This window comes from Heptranchias perlo, chromosome 10, assembly GCF_035084215.1.
Source record: "Heptranchias perlo isolate sHepPer1 chromosome 10, sHepPer1.hap1, whole genome shotgun sequence".
In the NCBI taxonomy this organism is placed as follows: domain Eukaryota; kingdom Metazoa; phylum Chordata; class Chondrichthyes; order Hexanchiformes; family Hexanchidae; genus Heptranchias; species Heptranchias perlo.
Window position 1 is genome coordinate 7,736,396 of NC_090334.1, and position 20,504 is coordinate 7,756,899.

At 42.6% G+C, this 20,504-nt stretch overlaps 1 protein-coding gene across 2 annotated transcripts in view; it reads left to right on the forward strand.

Moving 5' to 3' along the window:
• rmdn3 (regulator of microtubule dynamics 3) overlaps positions 1–20,504 on the forward strand; it is a 237,618-nt gene that overhangs the window by 14,300 nt on the left and 202,814 nt on the right. For both annotated transcript variants that reach the window (XM_067991187.1, XM_067991188.1), the window contains exons 3-4: positions 5,912–6,058; positions 18,531–18,726. In XM_067991187.1, coding sequence (XP_067847288.1) covers positions 5,912–6,058; positions 18,531–18,726 — 343 coding nt within the window. The remainder of the gene's footprint in view (positions 1–5,911; positions 6,059–18,530; positions 18,727–20,504) is intronic.

The window sequence follows — 20,504 nt, forward strand, 5'->3', positions numbered from 1 at the left end:
GGTCAACACAACTCTCCAAAATCTTCCTTTTTTATTGACACCACAGATTGTATAGCATCATTTATGGAAAATATTAGAGGAGACCATGAATCATTGTTGCAAAATGCCTGAGTAAATTGTGAGACACCACAAATGTTGAATTCTGTAGTTTGTTGCAGAACCGATGGTCACCAGTTTGAGATTTTTGTCCTTCTTCCTCACCCTGCCAAGTTCTCAATTGCAATCCCAGTGGACACCTTGCTGGAGTGAGGGAAAGTTGGTGGGAGAATCATCTGTGGGGGTGGTCTTACACATCTAGTGGTTCAGAACAGCATCAGTGAAAGGCTGGGAATAGGTGAGCTGCAGTTGGTGTGCTAATCAGGGTCAGTGGGGGTGGGGAAATTAGGGATTTTGTATCTTTTTTTTAAAAAAAAGCCTTGTTTCTAAAAATGTTGCAGATTGACTATCCTAAGAGTCAATTAGCTCTTTTTTTTAGAATGTAATTTGTGCTGTTTCTTAGGAATAGGTACTGAGACGTGGCATTTCTATGCACAACTGCTGCTCCCAGCACCCTGCTGTTCACAGCTTTCAGAGAGATACCCTTTTACGTGGGAAAGAAACAAAGTTATTCAGTGCCCAGCCTGAAAATACATCAAAGCTGAAGGCTTTGTTCGAAAGTCTAGTTACTACAAGTTTTTAAAACTTCAGTAAGAAATATTTTTTGAATAGATTAGACGGGAGGGATATTTTGCATAAATATTGAAGGATGTAACAAAAAATGCTCACTCATTGTTACATTTTAACAAACTGCTTTTTTTGCTGATTAAGTTCCTAAAGTCACCAATATGAGTTTTGTATTTTTTTAGTACAGTATTTTAGTAAAGAAATGGGATGTGGGTGTATCATTAGGTGAGTCATTTAAAATAAAACCTTTTCTTTTATGATTTCCTACCCTTTCTTGCAATAGCTAGCTTGGGTGGTAGGATTCTGTTGGCTTTTGGCTTGTGCAGCTGCCATTTTCAGATTTAATCCAGAGTCAGCCTCTTGTGAGTTTGGAACTGGAGATTGGATCCAGATTGTGGAAGTTAAGAGTGTAGGCAATTTGGGATTTGCCTGAAAAGTGTTCCAAGCAGAGGAAGTGCTCTGTAACTTAGAGGATAACAATTGCTTAAGATATTGCTCCTATCACTCAACCAATGATGTCCAACTGCACACAAAATCAGTTTCCAAGTGGATGCCTGATTGCTGAGATCAGCCATTGCTGTTAGAGTTGCCAGGATTGTTTAGTCACCCGATTCCATTGGAATACTGATGGGAATTTAGATGTTCTGAGTTTTAAACCCTCGCCCGACACCCCAACCCCCGGCCTCTCAGCAGACCACAGATTCAGACTAGCCACTGAAGAATTTGAGTGTACTGAATTTCTGCTTAGTCACTTGTTTCTTAAAATAGAAAATATTTTTTTTAAATGTTCACATTAAAGAAAATGGTTCAGTGATTAAGAGCTAAATATTTGCATTATTTTGAACCTCAAAGTAGTTTTTCAACCCACAGATGTTGTTCCCGAACATCAACACGTGCACAATATATTCCCCAGCTGAGCTGTAAGATCTAGGAGTAAATTCTCGGATGGCCAAGTGGTGCGTTCGTGGCGGGGTGGGGGGGGGGCTCCTAAAATTGGGGATTCCTGGAGTGGGTCCGGAGCCTGGCTCCAGCCCGCCCACTTCCGGGTTCCCTAGTGACTCGAATCAGTGTGCACGTAGCCCACACGTGCAGGACTCCCAACAGCAATCAAAGCCGGCGGGATCCCACTTAAGATCATTATCTGGGTACTTGAGGTTGTTTACAAACCTCATTAGTTGGGGATTTTAGGAGGATTTGGATTTTGGACTACCCAGAGCGTGTTTCCCATGCTGGGGGAAACACTCCCTTTTAAACAGACATGTAGCAGGTGCAAAGGTCCATTTAACAGGTGTGGGGTAAACCCTCATTCATTGCAGCAGGGCACTCTGTCACCTCAGACAAAGTTTTGCCTGCCACACCATTGTCTCCACACTCCAAATTATTACATCATACCCCAAACTCTGGTGTCCAAACACATTTACCCACTGTGTGGACCCCCTCACACTCTCACTATCAGGATCGGGGGGGGGGTGGTCCATTGCTGCATTGATCACTCCATTTGGAGGACGAGCAACATCACCAGCCTCGCCAGGCATGCTGTCCACCTCTGCCACGTGGAGTTACACAACGCAGTGCTGTGCAACAGGCACCTGCACAAAGTAGTCGTGCAACTACACATACACCCACTGAAGGGTGACCCAATGGGTGGCATCAAGGGTGTTCATGGAGAACCTCATGAAAGGGCATTATTACACAAGCCAGTCAAGAATGGCCAAGATGTGGCAGTAGTGGTGACAATATAATATGTAATGTGAGTTGATCAGAAATCAAATATAAGTTTAAAAACCATGACAAGCCCTCAAACACCCTTGTGCGTCCCCTCCATGCTCACGACATATTTGCCTTACGCTTCCTACTACACATATGTGATGCATGCCCTGTGGCTGCAGCACAGGTAGTGGCAGGTTGGGTGAGGCTGACCGTGAAAGAGATTCATGAGAGGGTGAGTTTGAGACAGAGCCATGAGATTGTTTGAGGATTGGGTTGAGTGGTAGTGGTGGAATGAGTACTGGCGAGGTGAGTAAGTGCAGGTAAGATGAGGATGAGGGTTCAGTGGGTTAGAGGAGTGATGTGATAAAGTAGTGGAGGCGGTGATGTGGCAGATGGAGTGTAGGGGAATGAGTAAGTGTACTCGCTTTGGCTGACCTACTGAGGTCATTGAAGCGCCTCCTGCACTGTATGCAGGTGCGTGATATGTTGGTGGTGCTGGCGACCTCATCTGCCACCTCGAGCCAGGCCTTCGTGGTGGCAGAGGCAGGCCACTTCCTCCCGTCTGCCGGGGAGAAGATCTCTGTCCTCCCCCACTTCCTCACCCCTGGAGTAAGGCATCATTAAACCTGGGAGCAGCCTTCCCCCTGGGCCTGCTCCATGCTGTAATTTTGGCCCCTTTCTGCAGCATCAGTCAGTGGAGGACTGCCAAGGTAAGTGGCTTCAATTTACTTATGATCGTGTGGGGAACCCACTGCTTTTTATTGGGCGGGTTACCCAGTCGACCCCCCCCCCCCAAGCTGGCATCCTGCCTCCCTCCTAATATTGGGCCCCTAGAGTCTAGTTAATTTCTGGTGCTTTGTACTAAGTTTTTTGAAAAAGCCAGTGTATTTAACACTCTGTATGTAATGTTACACCTGCCCATGTAAGTTCTCACCATATTTCTCAGAACAAACATGTTTCAATGTGGAGCACATTTAAAGCTTTTACATTTAACCCACTGGTGCTTTCTATTTCTGTTAGTGACTACAGACATTTTTATATTGACTATGTTGCCAATAGGAGGTGCATGGTACTTTCACTGTCAACAGCATCCAACATGATGGAGGCATATTCCACGCTGTATTTGGGACTTTTCCTGGGTCAGCAAAGGAAGACAAAAAGATAGTAAGAGCTGCAAAAAGGGAATACGAAAAGAAACTTGCGAGGGATATCAAGATTAACACAAGTTTTTACAATATACTAGAAGAAATGGGGTAGTCAAGGGAAATGTGGGCTCTTTAAATACAGATGTGGGTAATATTGCAAATGAAAATAAGGATTTGGCAGAATTGTTGAATAATTATTTTGTCAGTCTTCATAGTAGAAGAGGAGGATAATATACCTAACATTCCAGGGAAATTAATGATGAATCAAGGACTGGAACTCATTAGAGTTAACGTAAGCAACAGAACAGTATTAGGAAAAAATAATGTTACTAAAGACTGATAAATCCCCAGGACCTGATGGTTTCCACCCAGGGTTTTAAAGGAAGTAGGTGAGGAAATTGCAGATGCTTTAGCCATAATCTTTCAAAGTGCTCTCGATTTCAGGAACTGTCCCTTTTTTAGATTGGGAAAATTGCAAATGTAACTCCATTATTTAAAAAAGCTGAGAGAGAAACCAGGACATTATAGACCTGTTAGTCTAACATCTGTTGTGGGGGAGTTATTGGAATCTATAATTAAGGACAGCATGACTGAGCGCTTGGAGAAATTTGAGCTGGTCAGAGAGCCAACATGGATTTGTAACGGGTAGGTCATATCTAACAAACCTAATTTAATTTTTTGAGGAAGTAACTAAAGTAGTAGATAGGGGAATGTCTCGTTTATGTGGACTTCCAGAAGGCATTTGATAAGGCTCCACGTAGATGGTTAGCTAAAATTAAAGCTCATGGAATTGAAGGCAAATTATTGACTTGGTTATGCGGTAGAAGGCAGAGAGTCGGGATAATAGGTATGTACTCGAATTGGAAGGAAGTGACTAGTGGTGTCCCACAAGGATCTGTGATGGGGCCTCAACTACTCACTATATTTATGACTTGGATATATGGCTCCCTATTGTGTTGTCTAAGTTTACCCACGGCACAAAGATTGGTGGCATAATAGGTAGTGTAGACGGGAGCATAAAATTACAAGAAACATTGATAGATTATGTGAGTGGGCAAAACTGTGGCAGAAGGATTTCAATGCAGTTAAGTGTGAGGTCATCTATTTCAGACTGAAAAAGGACAGATCCAAGTATTTTTTAAATGGTCCATGTACACAGATCATTAAAATGTAGTAGTCAGGTACAAAAAATAATCAAAAAGGCTAATGGAATGCTAGCCTTTATATCTCCAGGGCTAGAATATAAAGTGGAGGAAGTTTTGTTACAGCAATACAAAGCCCTGGTTAGACCACATTTGGAGTACTGTGTGCAGTTCTGGGTACCGCATCTTAGAAAGGCTATATCGTCCTTCGAAGAAGTGCAGCGCAGATTCACCAGAATGTTACCAGGGCTCCAAGGGTTTGATTTATGAGGAGAGATTTCATAAACTAGGCTTGTATTCCCTGAAATGTAGACAGTTAAGGGATGATTTGATTGAGATTTTTAGCATTTTGAAAGGAATTGACATGGTAGATAGAGAGAAACGTTTTCTGCTGGTGGGGGAAGACTAGGACAAAATCAGAGCACGCCATTCTAGAGAAGTTATGAAATACTTCTTAGCTATAATAGCTCAATTAATAACTTTAAATCTGAGATCGATAGATTTTTGCTAGTTAACGGTATTAAGGGATATGGAACCAAGGCAGGTGGATGGAGTTAGGATACAGATCAGCCACAATCTCATTGAATGGCAGAACTTGGCTGAATGGCCTACTCCTATTCCTATGCCTTGAGGGCAGCCATTAGAAATTGCTTTCTATTTCCTCCAGCAGGCACAATAGGGACTGGCAATATACTCTTAAAAGAAAAATTAAGAGCAGTGCTTGAACATTTCAGGTCTGTATTGAAAATCCCTCTTCCAGTGTCACATGAATATGAAAGCATTGTTTGATAAACTCAAAGTGCAACTAGGAGCAGAGTGAATACGACATCTCTTTATAGAGCTTGAAGCAGAGGAATTTGCTGAGTTTATTTAATCGTTTAAAATAAGATACAACTATTTTTTTAAAAGAAAAGAATTGAGGTTGATGTGTGACATACAATTTAGTATTGTTTGACTAACATTCCTGGGCCTAGAAGTTGTTTTTTTAAAAAAAAAAGAAAATTCAAGCCTTGAAATGCTGAAGCTTCATTTAAAGCAAACTGTTCCCACAAAATTCCCATTATTGAATTTTTTTTTTTTACCCCTGAAGAGCAATTAAGTCCTTACCAAGAAGCTAAGAGCTACCACTGTCCAAACGCTAATCTAGCAGATTAGAAGTGGTTGGCTCCATTTGGACCACATTGTTCCTATTATGTAGGATCTTAATGTGAAAAAATTTGAGTATACTAAGTTATGTTCTGTTTAACAAAGGTCAAGTTTAGAGCGGAGTCAAAAAGCATCCAGGAGGAAGAAACCAGGATCTAACAGAGAAAGAAGTAATTCTGTTGAATCAAACTCCATCTATTTCACAGCCAGCACTGGGACTAAGAGCAGCGCTGAAACAGAGAGCGAAGGAGGGTGAGTAGACCATTGTGCGCTGAAGTGATCTAAAATTGTGCCAAATATTTGCATGTTTTCTCTGTACATATGTGAACCTCAAGGTAAAAGACTGAGAAATCAAAAATTACCCAATGTAGGCCATCTACCATGAGTGTAATGGGCTTTGAAGGTCTCTAATATATTGCCTAAACTATGTCCTTAACTTCAACCTCCGATTACCTGTGGGATATTTGTGTTTTCTTTTTAAGTATATGGTTTATGAACTGGATTGTCAAAGTAGTAATTGTGCCATGTTGAAGGTTTATTCATACTATGAATGATTCAGCTTTCAATAATCATGGTTGTCTAAATTTGAATTTTGTGGTTCATACCTCTTCTATTGGCAGGTAAATGACATACCCAATGATATAGAAAGAAAGATGTGACTGAGAGGGAGCTATAGAGCTCCAGAAATAATTCTATTGATGAACTTGCAAAGAATTCTTACATTGAATATATTTTCCTAACCGATGTTTTGAATATTAAAACAAAGGCAAAATACTGCGGATGCTGGAAATCTAATATAAAAACAGAAAATGCTGGAAAACGCACAGCAGGTCAGGCAGCATCTATGGAGAGAGAAAGCATTACTACTTCAGGTCAACGATCTTTCATCAGAACAGGAAGATGTTAGAGATTTAACAGCAAGTACAGAGCCGGGGCAGGGGATTGGCGGAGAAAAGGGGTGGGAAAGGACGAAGGGGAAGGTCTGTGATCGGGTGGAGGGCAGGAGTGATTAAATGACAAAAGGGATGTTTTGAACTCTGTTCGTTAGTGAGTTCTAATTAAATGATTTTGAACTTACTGAGCCAGGCAGTGTTAAGGAAGCTGAATTAACACGCACAGCTGACGTAAGAGCCACTGAAGTACCTTTTTAAAAGAAAGACAGACTTGCATTTATATAGTGCTTTTCACAACCTCAGGACGTCCCAAAGTGCTTTACAGCCAATGCTGTATTTTTGAAGTACAGCCACTGTTGTAATGTAGGAAACGTGGCAGCCAATTTGCACAGGGCAAGCAATTTGATAATGACCAGATAATCTGTTTTTAGTGATGCTGGATGAGGGATAAATATTGGCCAGGGCACCAGGGAGAACTCCCTTGCTCTTCTTCGAAATAGTGCCGTGGGATCTTTTACGTCCACCAAAGAGGGCAGATGGTGCCTCAGTTTAACATCTCATCTCATCCGAAAGACAGCACCTCCGAAAATGCAGCACTCCCTCTGCACTGGAGTGTCAGCCTAGATTTTTGTGCTCAAGTCTCTGGAGTGGGACTTGAACCCACGACCTTCTGACTCAAAGGTGAGAGTGTTACCCACTGAGCACAGCTGACACTTTAGACTAGTGACTGGCTCAAACTCCAAATCAATTATATTATTAGTACTCACTATTTCTAAAAAAATATATAAATAATTGGAAGCTTAGTGTGTAAATCACAGCATACAAAGCCATAGGGACTAGAAAGTTCCAGGTTTGATCCCTGGTCCAGGCAGGGTTAGCTGATCTGTCATTTTAACAGTTAGGGCACCAAATTTGAAAAGAGAAAAATCTCGCCAGGGTTCCAGCTTCTGATCACTGATATTTGCTGGAAAGTACTCGTGCATTGAAGCGAGTGAGAATCAGGCGCAGCTTGGAGGACAACTGGTGCGTGCAAATCTTTATGCCAGCAAGTGAGTCAATGCCTGCTGGAGAGGAGAACACAGAAAATGGCTAGAAAAAGAATGATCCCACGCCCCCCCGCCCCCCACTAAAAAAAAGTCTGACTCCCAGAGAGAAAATTGTTATTTTGGTTTCTTTCTCAGCCAAATGAGTATGTGAGGAGCAGTTTACACCTGTGTTAAGCATGGGCACTATTGAGTCATGCTTTTGTAAACATAGATGTAGATTTTCAACTTGTCACTCGGGTTTAAAACTGGCTTTGTAGATCAGCTGCCATTTATAGGTACCATTTGAAATCAGTGGAAATTTGAATCGTGTGGTTTCTACAACGGGCAGCTGGTCCACAGTGCTAGTTGAAAATCTACTCCGTAATCCCTCTGTCTTGCACGTGTAGAAAACATCAGACAATAAGAATGGATTCCTGTGAATGATTTACAGGTTGCAGTGTAATTGAGGAAATAAAGTTCATTGGATACAGAATAATGGACTTGCGTGATTACAGGACAAAAGTTTAACTGAGGGATTCAGACAATACCATAATCGACACTGGCATAGCCTAAACACAGAGATTAGGTTGTAGCCTTGAAATAGTTTGCTGCTAACCATTTCTGTTTTAAATTTTGGCTTTGGTTAACTTATTGCAGATGTTGACTGGTGATGTCTTTGGTTCTTTGCTTCCCTACATTAAAGCAAGAAGATTGAGAATTGTCATTTCTGTATCTTTACAGCAAAATTTTGCAATTGATTGAGGAACTCCTATGTCCATTATTTTTTTTTATTCATTCATGGGATGTGAGCGTCGCTGGCAAGGCCAGCATTTATTGCCCATCCCTAATTGCCCTTGAGAAGGTGGTGGTGAGCTGCCTTCTTGAACCGCTGCAGTCCGTGTGGTGAAGGTTCTCCCACAGTGCTGTTAGGAAGGGAGTTCCAGGATTTTGACCCAGCGACGATGAAGGAATGGCGATATATTTCCAAGTCGGGATGGTACGTGACTTGGAGGGGAACATGCAGGTGGTGGTGTTCCCGTGCGCCTGCTGCCCTTGTCCTTCTAGGTGGTATAGGTCGCGGGTTTGGGAGGTGCTGTCGAAGAAGCCTTGGCGAGTTGCTGCAGTGCATCCTGTGGATGGCACACACTGCAGCCACAGTGTGCTGGTGGTGAAGGGAGTGAATGTTTAGGGTGGTGGATGGGGTGCCAATCAAGCGGGCTGCTTTGTCCTGGATGGTGTCGAGCTTTTTGAATGTTGTTGGAGCTGCACTCATCCAGGCAAGTGGAGAGTATTCCATTACACTCCTCACTTGTGCCTTGTAGATGGTGGAAAGGCTTTGGGGAGTCAGGAGGTGAGTCACTTGCTGCAGAATACCCAGCCTCTGACCTGCTCTCGTAGCCACAGTATTTATGTGGCTGGTCCAGTGGTGACCCCCCCCCCAGGATGTTGATGGTGGGGGATTCGGCGATGGTAATGCCGTTGAATGTCAAGGGGAGGTGGTTGGACTCTCTCTTGTTGGAGATGGTTATTGCCTGGCACTTTTCTGGCGCAAATGTTACTTGCCACTTCTGAGCCCAAGCCTGGATGTTGTCCAGGTCTTGCTGCATGTGGGCTCGGACTGCTTCATTATCTGAGGGGTTGCGATTGGAACTGAACACTGCAATCATCAGCGAACATCCCCACTTTTGGCCTTATGATGGAAGGAAGGTCATTGATGAAGCAGTTGAAGATGGTTGGGCCTAGGACACTGCCCTGAGGAACTCCTGCAGCAATGCCCTGGGGCTGAGATGATTGGCCTCCAACAACCACTACCATCTTTCTTTGTGCTAGGTATGACTCCAGCCACTGGAGAGTTTTCCCCCTGATTCCCATTGACTTCAATTTTACTAGGGCTCCTTGGTGCCACACTCGGTCAAATGCTGCCTTGATGTCAAGGGCAGTCACTCTCCCCTCACCTCTGGAATTCAGCTCCTTTGTCCATGTTTGGACCAAGGCTGTAATGAGGTCTGGAGCTGAGTGGTCCTGGCGGAACCCAAACTGAGCATCGGTGAGCAGGTTATTGGTGAGTAAGTGCCGCTTGATAGCACTGTCGATGACACCTTCCATCACTTTGCTGATGATTGAGAGTAGACTGATAGGGCGGTGATTAGCCGGATTGGATTTGTCCTGCTTTTTGTGGACATGACATACCTGGGCAATTTTCCACATTGTTGGGTAGATGCCAGTGTTGTAGCTGTACTGGAACAATACGTAATACAAGTCATTTAATGCTGGTGCTGGGCACAGTAACAGTGCATCTGTGCCATCATAAAGTTTAAAAAGTGGAGTAAGATGAAACATACAGAAACAGTGGTGCCCTGCAGCATGGAGAGCAAAAGAAAGTGCACTCTAGTGGGTGCTTCCATCTTTCCTTTGGCATTGGTAGCTGACTCCAATCAGTGCTTATATTATCCTGTTCACTCATCTATTTGTAGTCCATCCAATTTTGCAGCGGTGATGGTTGTTTTGCTGCTTCACTCACAGGAAACACTGAATGAGTGAACGGATGAATTTTCCTGTATCTTTACCCATAGGAATCTGTTTGTCTATTTCTAATCACTTAATTTTTTATTAGCTTTGGATAATCATTTGCTTGCATGAGGTTGAGAGCAGGAAATCTGTATTCAAAACATTGTTTTCAAAAACCAAGAATTGAAAATATCCTCTCTAGCTTTGAAAAACAGGATGAGAATTAATGCCTAGTTGTCTCAAGTAAGTTTCACACAATCACTACTGAAGAACTTAACAGGATGCTGTCAATTAATCTATTTTAGGTCTCGAACCATTAAACTATAACACTTTCACTTGGCCTCCTCTGCGAAGGAGAACAAGAAGTGATTCAAAATGTTTTTAAAATTTATGAAGGGTTTTGATTCAGTAAGTGGTGAAAGGCTATTTCCTCTGGTTGAAAAATCAGTGACAAGGGACCATCGATTTAAAATTGTTAGAGAATGAGGTTAGGAGAAATTTCTTTGCACAGAGGGTTGTTGAACATGGCTCACTTTGCTACAGTTGAAGCAGCAAGCACTGCATCTTTTAAGGGAAGAGTAGATGAACATTTGAAGCAGAATGTGGAAATAGAGTAGGGCATTGGGATAGTTTTGGCTTGCTCTAGCAAAGAACTGGCACAGACACGATGGGTTGGATTAGCCTGTAAACCTTGGTTCTCCATACCTTTTCTAATGATTCCAGTGGCACAATTTAGTGTAGTTGGGAGGTTTTCAGAATGCTAGTTTTATTAGCTCAGTGCCTGTCACCATATATTCTCTTTTTCTGCATGGTATGTAGTATATCAATGATGTCTGATCTGTTCTTTTATTGGTGTACATCTCATTGACACTAATTTTGCAAACAGAAGAGGGGCAATATTTTGCTTTGCATTTGGTTTGTGGATGTAGTAATTGGCTATCTCTAGTGTTCTGCTTTTCTGCCAGATATTTTGAATTTGTAAAGTCCTGATTAAAGGTTTTTTACTGCGATAAGTATTACTTCTGGTGTCTCCCATTAAGCATAATTTTTTTACAACATGATTTCTGCTAAAGGATTTGAGGCAGGTAGAAAAAAATATTGGTTTGAGAAATCATGAAATCCAAGGTGAAGTACCATCTGACAAGCCTCTGTTTGCTAAGCACTGACCCTATTTCTGGCACGATTGCTACAAGGCAAAATCATCCAAGCTTCAAAGAAACAAATGTATTATAACCATCGCCTAAGTAAGAATTGCTGCACTTCATTGTGTGAAGTGCTTTGAGATATTTTAAAACATCATACGACACCACATAAATGCAATTATTTCAAGTATTTATTTCTTTTCATTGCTTTTGAGTTTAGGTTTCAAGAATTCCTTCGATAAATAAAGCAGAAAGTAAAATTATGTTGAAGAGAATCATCCAAGTCATATCAATGACTTGAATGAAGGAAGCGAGTGTACTGTGGCCAAATATGCTGCTGATACAAAGATAGGTGGAAAAGTAAGTTGTGTGGAGGACAGTGTCTGCAAAGGGATATAGATAGGTTAAGTGAGTGGACAAAAATTTGGCAGATGGAGTATAATGTGGGAAAATGTGAAGTCATCAGCCATGATCTCATTGAGCCTGCTCCGCCATTCAATGAGCCAAATGGCCTACTCCTGCTCCGATCTCTCATGTTCTTATGTAGAATATTGTTCTTATTGCAGAGAGCTTTCCACTTTGGCCAAGTTCTAAAGCAAATTGTAGCCATGTTATTTATTATCCACAACAAATAACGAAGAAACAGCTGATGTTTTATTGACAATTGTATCATGGGAACACCTCATTTTGAGTATAAAGCATTTATGCAGTTAACAATAGATGTACCGGAACTATTTGCAACTGATGACCATTCCTTCTCCTCACCACCAGCCAATTCCCTGAAAGTTAATCACTTTGAGCTGGCATGAATTGGGGTCAGTAGCTAATGCATTTCTGATATGGAAAGAGAAACCTAACATAATTGCCTCCTTTGTGCTGGTGAGAGAAGAAGGGATGGGTTAATTTACCTTCGTTGCAGTTCCACAAGGAGGAGTAATAGAGGAGTTCTTTCCTTCCCAGGCTGAGAAATGAGTCTTTTACTCGTTATTTTACCATTCCCAAAAATTCAGTGGATCCAGACCATTTGTGAGCCTAAATAAATTCTTTAAGAACTGAATATTCAAAAGTTATTGCTGATCATTATTAAAGGAATATACATGATGTGGTTCCATTGGTTAAGTGAAGAGTATCTATCACCAATGAGAAGTTACTTCAGTGTTTGCATATTTGTTGAGGTGTAGTCAGGATGTTCAGTTGTGTTCTCTTGCTTTGTCACTTTCTAGACATTTACAACATCTGACAGCTGGGTAAGCTGCAAAGAAAAACAGAGAGACTTTGAGAGACTGGGTTGCCCCAGTTTATTGTGAAATGTACACAAGTATGTCTGCTGATGCCCTTGATCTTCAGGGTTTTGATGTCTGTCCCTACCTGGTAGATAGAAGGTAAAATATAATGAGCCTGAATAAATAATTGTCCACAGGAAAATGGTGTAAAACAGTAATTGATGATGTAGTGATAAGAGTGACTTTGTCAATAGGGTTTAGTTCAAGAATGACCATTTAGTGTCTCATGAGGTGCATGTGTTTTTTTCTGTTGCTGTGGTGTGACTCTTAACATTACTGAATCCATGGGTAAATGTAATGAGAGATGCAGCATGATATTGGAGTGCACAGTATTGCTTCCATTCTGGCTTGGCTTGACAATGTGTCTGGATTACTCACAATGTTAACTGGTTGATTTTGGCCTTGGGCACCCATGTCAGGCAGTGGAATCTCTGCAGTCAATCATTTCTTGAGCAATTGCACTCTCTGGAGCAGATGGAGAACAGTAAGTCAGACGTAGACCTTTTTCAGTCGCAGCAGGCCTCTGCTGGAGTGTAGAGTCAGTGTTTGTGGAGCAGGGAATTGTTGCAATTGGCTGAGAGAATGGAGGGAGGAGCGTGTAAGAGTCATGCCTCAGCAACAGAACCACATGCAGTTCATGAGAGACCAATTTGGTTTCAAGGTCGTCAAAGCATGCCGGGGGCACACTACGGACATTTGAATTAAAAGCAGGAGTAGGCCATTCGGCCCCTCGAACCTGCTCTGCCATTTGATAAGATCATGGCTGATCTGATTGCGACTTCAACCCAACTTTCCCGTCTACCTACTATAATCTTTGACTCCCTTGTTAATCAGGAATCTATCTAACTCGGCCTTAAAAATATTCAATGACTCTGCCTCCACAGCTGTCTGGGGAAGGGAGTTCCGCAGACTCACAACCCTCTTCGAAAAAATTTCTCCTCAACTCCGTCTTAAATGGGAGACCCCTTATTTTTAAACTGTGACCCCTAGTTCTAGCCTTTCCCACAACGGGAAACATCCTCAGCATTTACCCCTTCCAGTCCCGTCAGGATCTTGTATGTTTCAATAAGATCTCCTCTCATTCTTCTAAATTCCAGTGTATACAGGCACAACTTATTCAACTTTTCCTAATAAGATAACCCCCTTATCCCAGGAATCAGTCGAGTGAACCTTCTCTGAACCGCCTCCAAGGCAGTTATGTCCTTTCTTAAATAAGGAGAACAAAACTGCACACAGTATTCTAGATGTGGTCTCACCAATGCCCTGTACAACTGTAGCAAAACATCTCTACTTATATATTCCATTCCCCTTGCAATAAATAATAACATTCCATTTGCCTTCCTAATCACTTGCTGTACCTGCACACTAACTTTTTGTGATTCATGTACCAGGACACTCAGATCCCTCTGTACCTGAGTTCTGCAATCTCTCTCTCTTTAAATAATATACTGCTTTTCTATTCCTCCTGCCAAAGTGGACAAGTTCACATTTTCCCACATTATACTCCATCTGCCAAATTTTTGCCCACTCACTTAACCTGTCAATATCCCTTTGCAGACTCCTTATGTCCTCTTCACAACTTACTTTCCTACCTACCTTTGTGTCATCAGCAAATTTAGCAACCATACGTTTGGTCCCTTCATCCAAGTCATTGATATAGATTGTAAATAGTTGAGGCCCAAGCACTGATCCCTGTGGCACTCTACTCGTTACATCTTGCCAACCTGAAAATGACCCATTTATGCCTACTCTCTGCTTCTGTTAGCTAGCCAATCCTTTATCCATGCTAATGTTACGCCCTACACCATGAGCTCTTATTTTGTGTAGTAGCCTTTGACGTGGCACCTTGTCAAATGCCTTCTGGAAATCCAAGTACATTACATCCACAGGATCCCGTTTATCCACATTGCTTGTTACTTCCTCACAGAACTCTAATAAATTAGTCAAACACAATTTCCCTTTCACAAAGCTGTGTTGATTCTGCCTGATTGTATTGAAACATAGAAAAGAGGAGCAGGTGTAGGCCATTCAGCCCTTTGAGCCTGCTCCGCCATTTAATGTGATCATGGCTGATCTTCTATCTCAATACCATATTCCTGGTCTCTCCCCATGCCCCTTGATGCCTTTTGTGTTTAGAAATCTATCTAGCTCCTTCTTAAATATATATATTCAGTGACTTGGCCTCCACAGCCTTCTGTGGTAGAGAGTTCTACAGGTTCACCACCCTCTGAGTGAAGAAATTTCTCCTCATCTCAGTCCTAAATGTCCTACCCCATATCCGGAGACTGTGACCCCTCATTCTAGACCCCCCAGCCAGGGGAAACATTCTCCCTGCATCCAGTCTGTCTCGCCCTATCAGAATTTTATATGTTTGAATGAGATCCCCTCTCAGTCTTCCAAACTCTAGTGAATACAGGCCTGATCAAGCCAGTCTCTCCTCATATGACAGTCCTGCCATCCCAGGAATCAGTCTAGTGAACCTTCGCTGCATTCCCTCTATGGCAAGTATATCCTTGCTTAGGTAAGGAGACCAAAACTGCGCACAATATTCCAGGTGTGGTCTCACCAAGGCCCTGTATAACTGCAGTAAGACATCTTAGCTCCTGTACTCAAATCCTCTTGCAATGAAGCCCAACATACCATTTGCCTTCCTAACTGCTTGCTGCACCTTCATGTTTGCTTTCAGTGACTGGTGTGCAAGGACACCCAGGTCCCTTTTGTACATCAACATTTCCCAAAGTATCACCATTTAAATAATACTCTGCCTTTCTGTTTTTCCTTCCGAAGTGGATAACTTCACATTTATCCACATTATACTGCACCTGCCATGTATTTGCCCACCCTGCTATCACCTCCTTAATAATAGATTCTAGCATTTTCCCTATGACAGATGTTAAGCTAACTGGCCTGTAGTTTCCAGCTAGGTAAGTCCACCAAAGGTTTTTTAGGAGCAGAACAACTTTTTAAATGTTCTAGTGAACTTACCTAGCTGGATATCTTGTCCTTGGCTATTTTCTCCCCATTTTTCTCCTTCCTTGAAGGCACTTCGTTCTGACTACTGTTCAGCAAGAATTTCTCACCCTCCAGTATCGAATCGAATGGGCTGTTCTTCATTTGTGAGCGCAGACAATGGGTGTTGGCAGGCTCTCTGATCACGAGGGGGCATCAAGCTCAATTCTGTTCATATTGGATGCTGATTAGGAACTTTGACTGATTTCCAACCCCTCTTTCTGCAGCCTAGAGACATTGAAACAAATTGTAGCATCTCAGTGCCACAATTGAGAACCATTAACTCAGGACAAATTGTGAATCAACTTGCGACCTTTTGGTCTGTAGAACTCAGCCACGCATGCTTTTGGATATTTTGATATTTTTTAATGCTTCATATAAGAATAGCTCTTCATCCTTAAGGATTAATAGTGGTGTTTTTTGCCACTGAGCTCCTTCAGTACTACAACATTGAGGTCGTTAGATGATTTCTTGTGGTGCAGCATGCAAGAACCCCAGTCCTACACATGCAGAGCCAGATTGCAGTTAAGAAGAAAGGTCAATTCAGCAGTTCTTAAGTGTGCTGCAGTCCTAATATGGCACCAATTACTTCATCTTACCTGGAGACATCGAAGACTTGATGCAATGCAATGTGTAGCACTAAACAAAGCTGCTTTAGTTAATCAATGATTAGCACTGGCATAAGCAACAAGAACCACCTTTCATACTTGTAATAATACTGTTCCAAATGTGATCAGTAGCATGCCATGACCATATCTAGCCTCTATAGTCAAAGTGGTGTTACAAACCATAAACTGGTAATGGACAAATGATGCTTTGAAATGCTTCAGTTATGGTCCTTGCTTCTCTCGGCAATAAACAATCAATTGACCGGGTACAGTAGCATAGTGGTGGTTGTTAGACTAGTGATCCAGAGATTGAGTTCAAATCCCACCATGACAGTTTGAGAATTTGAATTCAATTTATATATTTTTAAAAAAAAACTAAATCTGGAAATAAAAAGCTGGTTCCAGTAAAAGTGACCACGAAGCTGCCTGATTGTAGAAAAAAATCCAACTGGCTCACTAATATCCTTTAGTGAAGGAAACCTGCCATGCTTATCTGATCTGGCCTAAACTTGACTCCAGTCCCACGCCAACGTGATTGACTCTTAACTACTCTCTGAAGTGGCCTGGCGAAGCCACTCAGTTGTATCAAACCACAAGAAAGGAAGAAAAGAACAAAACTGGACAGACCACTCTGGTGCGACCTAGGTGTCACATCAGGACATGACAAAGGAACAGCCAGCCCTGTCGACCCTGCATTGTAATCCTCACTAACATCTGGGGACTGTTGTCAAAGTTGGGAGAGCTGTCTCTCAGATTAGTCTAGTAACGGCCTGTCAGAGCCATAATTACAGAATCATACCTATCGGCTAACGTCCCATACTCCTCCTCACCTTTCCTGGGTATATCCTGTCCCACCGGTGGTGGGGTCACAGTAGTATTCCGTCAGGGGGGGTGGCCCTGGGAGCCTTCAAAGTTGACACTGGACCCCATGAAGCCTCATGGCTTCAGATCAAACATGGGCAAGGAAATCTCCTGCTGATTACCCTTCCTCAGCAGTTGAATCAGTATTCCTCCATTTTGAACACCACTTGGAGGTATCAAAGGCACAGAATATACTCTGGATGGGGACTTCAATGTCCATCACTAAGAGTGGGTCGGTAGTACTACCACTGACCGAGCTGGCTGAATCCTAAAGGGCATAGCTGCCAGACTGGGCTTTTGGCAGATGGTGAGAGAACCAACACAAGGGAATACCCAACCTGACTGTGTCCTCACCAATTTACCTATCGCATCCTTCCATTGGTAAGAGTGACCATCGCACAGTCCTTGTGGAGACCAAGTCCCATCTTCGCACTGAGAACACCACCCCTTCTCCCTCCCCCCCCACCCCCCCTCCCCTTACTGTGTTAGGGCTGATAAGTGGCAAGTAACATTTGTGCTGCACAAGTGTCAGGCAATGACCATCTCCAACAAGGGAGAGCATTAGAACCTCCCCTTAATTTCACTAGCATTACCATTGCCGAGTCCCCCACCATCAACGTCGTGGAGGTCACCATTGATCAGAAACTGAACTGGATCAGCCACATAAATGCTGTGGCCACTACAGCAGGATTGCCTCCTAACTCTCAAGTTTCTCTACCACCTACAAGGCACAAGTCAGGAGTGTGATGGAATACTCTCTCATTGTCTGGATGGGTACAGCTCCAACAACATTCAAGAAGCTCGACCCTATCCAGGACAAAGCAGCCCGCTTGATCAGCACCCCTTCCACCGGCTTAAACATCCACTCCCTCCGCCATTAGCGTACTGTGGCTGCATTGTATACTATGTACAAGATGCACTGCAGCAACTCATCACTGCTTCTTCAGCAGCACCTCCCAGAGTTGCAACCGCCAGCACCTAGAAAGTCAAGGACAGCATGGGAACACCATCATCTCCAAGTCTCTCAACATCCTCGACATTCTTTTTTCAGCCATTCAGTTAACTTGATTGTAACAATCAGTTCACCAGGTTTGTTGTTTGTTTGTGAATTTACTTCTGGCTCTCTGTTAAGTGCCATATAAATCTCCTAATTTTCAAGTTTCAAACTTTGAATGCTATCACCTAGTCAAAATTACCTAATGCTTCCAAACCTTTTTGCAGAACCAATATTCTAGCAAATTGTTTTGGAGTTCTAACATTCTTCTGCCACGTGAGCTTTTTTGTTTGTGGAGATGGCGGGAGGGGGTGGTGGGCATCTTAAGCAGCAGTCATGGCACCAGCAAAGTGAGCATTATGATATCGTAAGTTAATGTATTTCATCTTCACTCTCTCCAGATATACTACAGCTAATGCAGAGTCTGATTATGACCGTGAAGAAGCAGCAGTTCAAAATGAACCAGTTGATTCATGCCTGTCATCTGAAAAGGTGGATGAACTCGCTCATCTTTTATGTGAAGTGGACAAATTGCACAAAGGCACGGATGAGGACAAAGCGAAAGCATTTAACCTGCTGTTGAATAACAAATCCAGTGTAAGTTTTTTTTTTTTTACTATCTCCACACGCTCAATCCCATCTTCTCCTCCCTTGACCGGAAAAGATGGGACTTTCCTGATTATCAATGTCTCACATGAACTAGTATTGACACTTTATTTTTACTCATAGTTGAACTGCCACTGCTGGGCAATTAACCAAATGCTGTTGAAATACAAGTCTGTGAATCAAAAGCCTGACTTCAGCAGCTATGGCTCTATACCTTTCCAGTATGAAACTGTCGATTTTACAATGTTTTAGCACCAGACTTTCAAAATTCCTGTAAGTTTCACAGCTCATGGACATCAAAATGATATGCTTTTTTTCTTGCCCCTTTTTTTTCCTTCCCTCCTCCTCTTCTAAGTGCATTGAATCTTTCTGGAGAATGGTCCCATGAGACCTGGCAGCTCTCCAGTATCTCCCCAAGCGGCCATTCTTCAAGTACGTGCCTAGACATCAAATGTTGGTAGGCTGTTCAATCATAGATGACATCACAACTGAACAGAGTCGATTCCAATTCTCTCCTCACCCACCATCCAGACACACTTTTTAAGCAGAAGCCACTGGATTGTGAACTTGGTTGTTTTCTGTCCCCTGTCCCCTGTCCCTTGTCACTAGAGGCACTGAGTCCAATTATAGCACCCCAATTGTTGCTCTGGCTGAAATCCACTGATCCAATACAAATCAGGAATCAAATGTGGGATCTTTTGTTCTATAAGTCTTTGTATATTTACCCCTATGCATTCAGGACAACAGCACTACTATATTTTTAATACTGCATCCTCCAGGCAACCAGTAGCACTGTGGAATGGATTTGTGCTTGAGATTTCTCATTTGGTGAAACACCAAGTGGTGGCTTCAGGCAGATGGTAAAAATATGCTAGTACGTCCAGACAGATTTTCTGTTTTTGTGCACTTTAAGTACTGGTCCTAGAGTGGCAAAACGAATGAACACGTGTTGTCCTGTTAATGCTAGCAACGCAATATTGGACTTTTACTTTAACATGATGATCCAGGTTTGGATTTAACCATCATTGGGTGTGTTGTGCAGCATTTAGCTGGGTGACTAGATGGTGCATTTTGTGGTAGTGGGGGACTTCATCTCAAGAACAGAAAAAACTGTTCATTCCAGTCTGTCAGAAATGGTCTGACACAAAGAAGCATGTGCAGTAGCCATGGAGAAATCTGCTCCGAGTTGTCCTGACTGATGGAGAAAGCATAGCAGTGTGGGGCAACAGTGATTGATCTAAGGCACGCTGGGAGTGATGGGGGAAGGAGGGAGGGGCGTAGAAAGCATTCAAATAATTTTCCTAAACTCTTAGTATCCATGTTTCCAAGGCTGCACCCTCTGCCTCCTACACTGTTCAAAAGAAGCTCAATGCAGGCTCTTAGCTTTTGATTAGGCACTTTACAACCTTCCTGTCTCAACGTTGTTTAACAACTTCAGATCATAATCACCATTCCCATTTCTCCAAAAGCAGGTGCTGGTAATGGTTCTGCTGTAACCATTTACACCTCCTTTGGACCCATCTTTTGTTTCTATACTTACTCCATTACCACCCCCCCTTGTATTAAACCATTTTGTTACTTAATCATTCCTGCCCTCCACCCTATCACAGACCTCCCCCTTTGTTCTTTATTGTCTCTGTTCTCCCCACAGTCCCCCCACCTTCCCTGACTCTACTTGCTTGCATATCGTTAATCTTTAGCATCATCCAATTTCGATGAAAGGTCATCGACCTGAAGCGTGAACTCTTTTTCTCTCTCCACAGATGCTG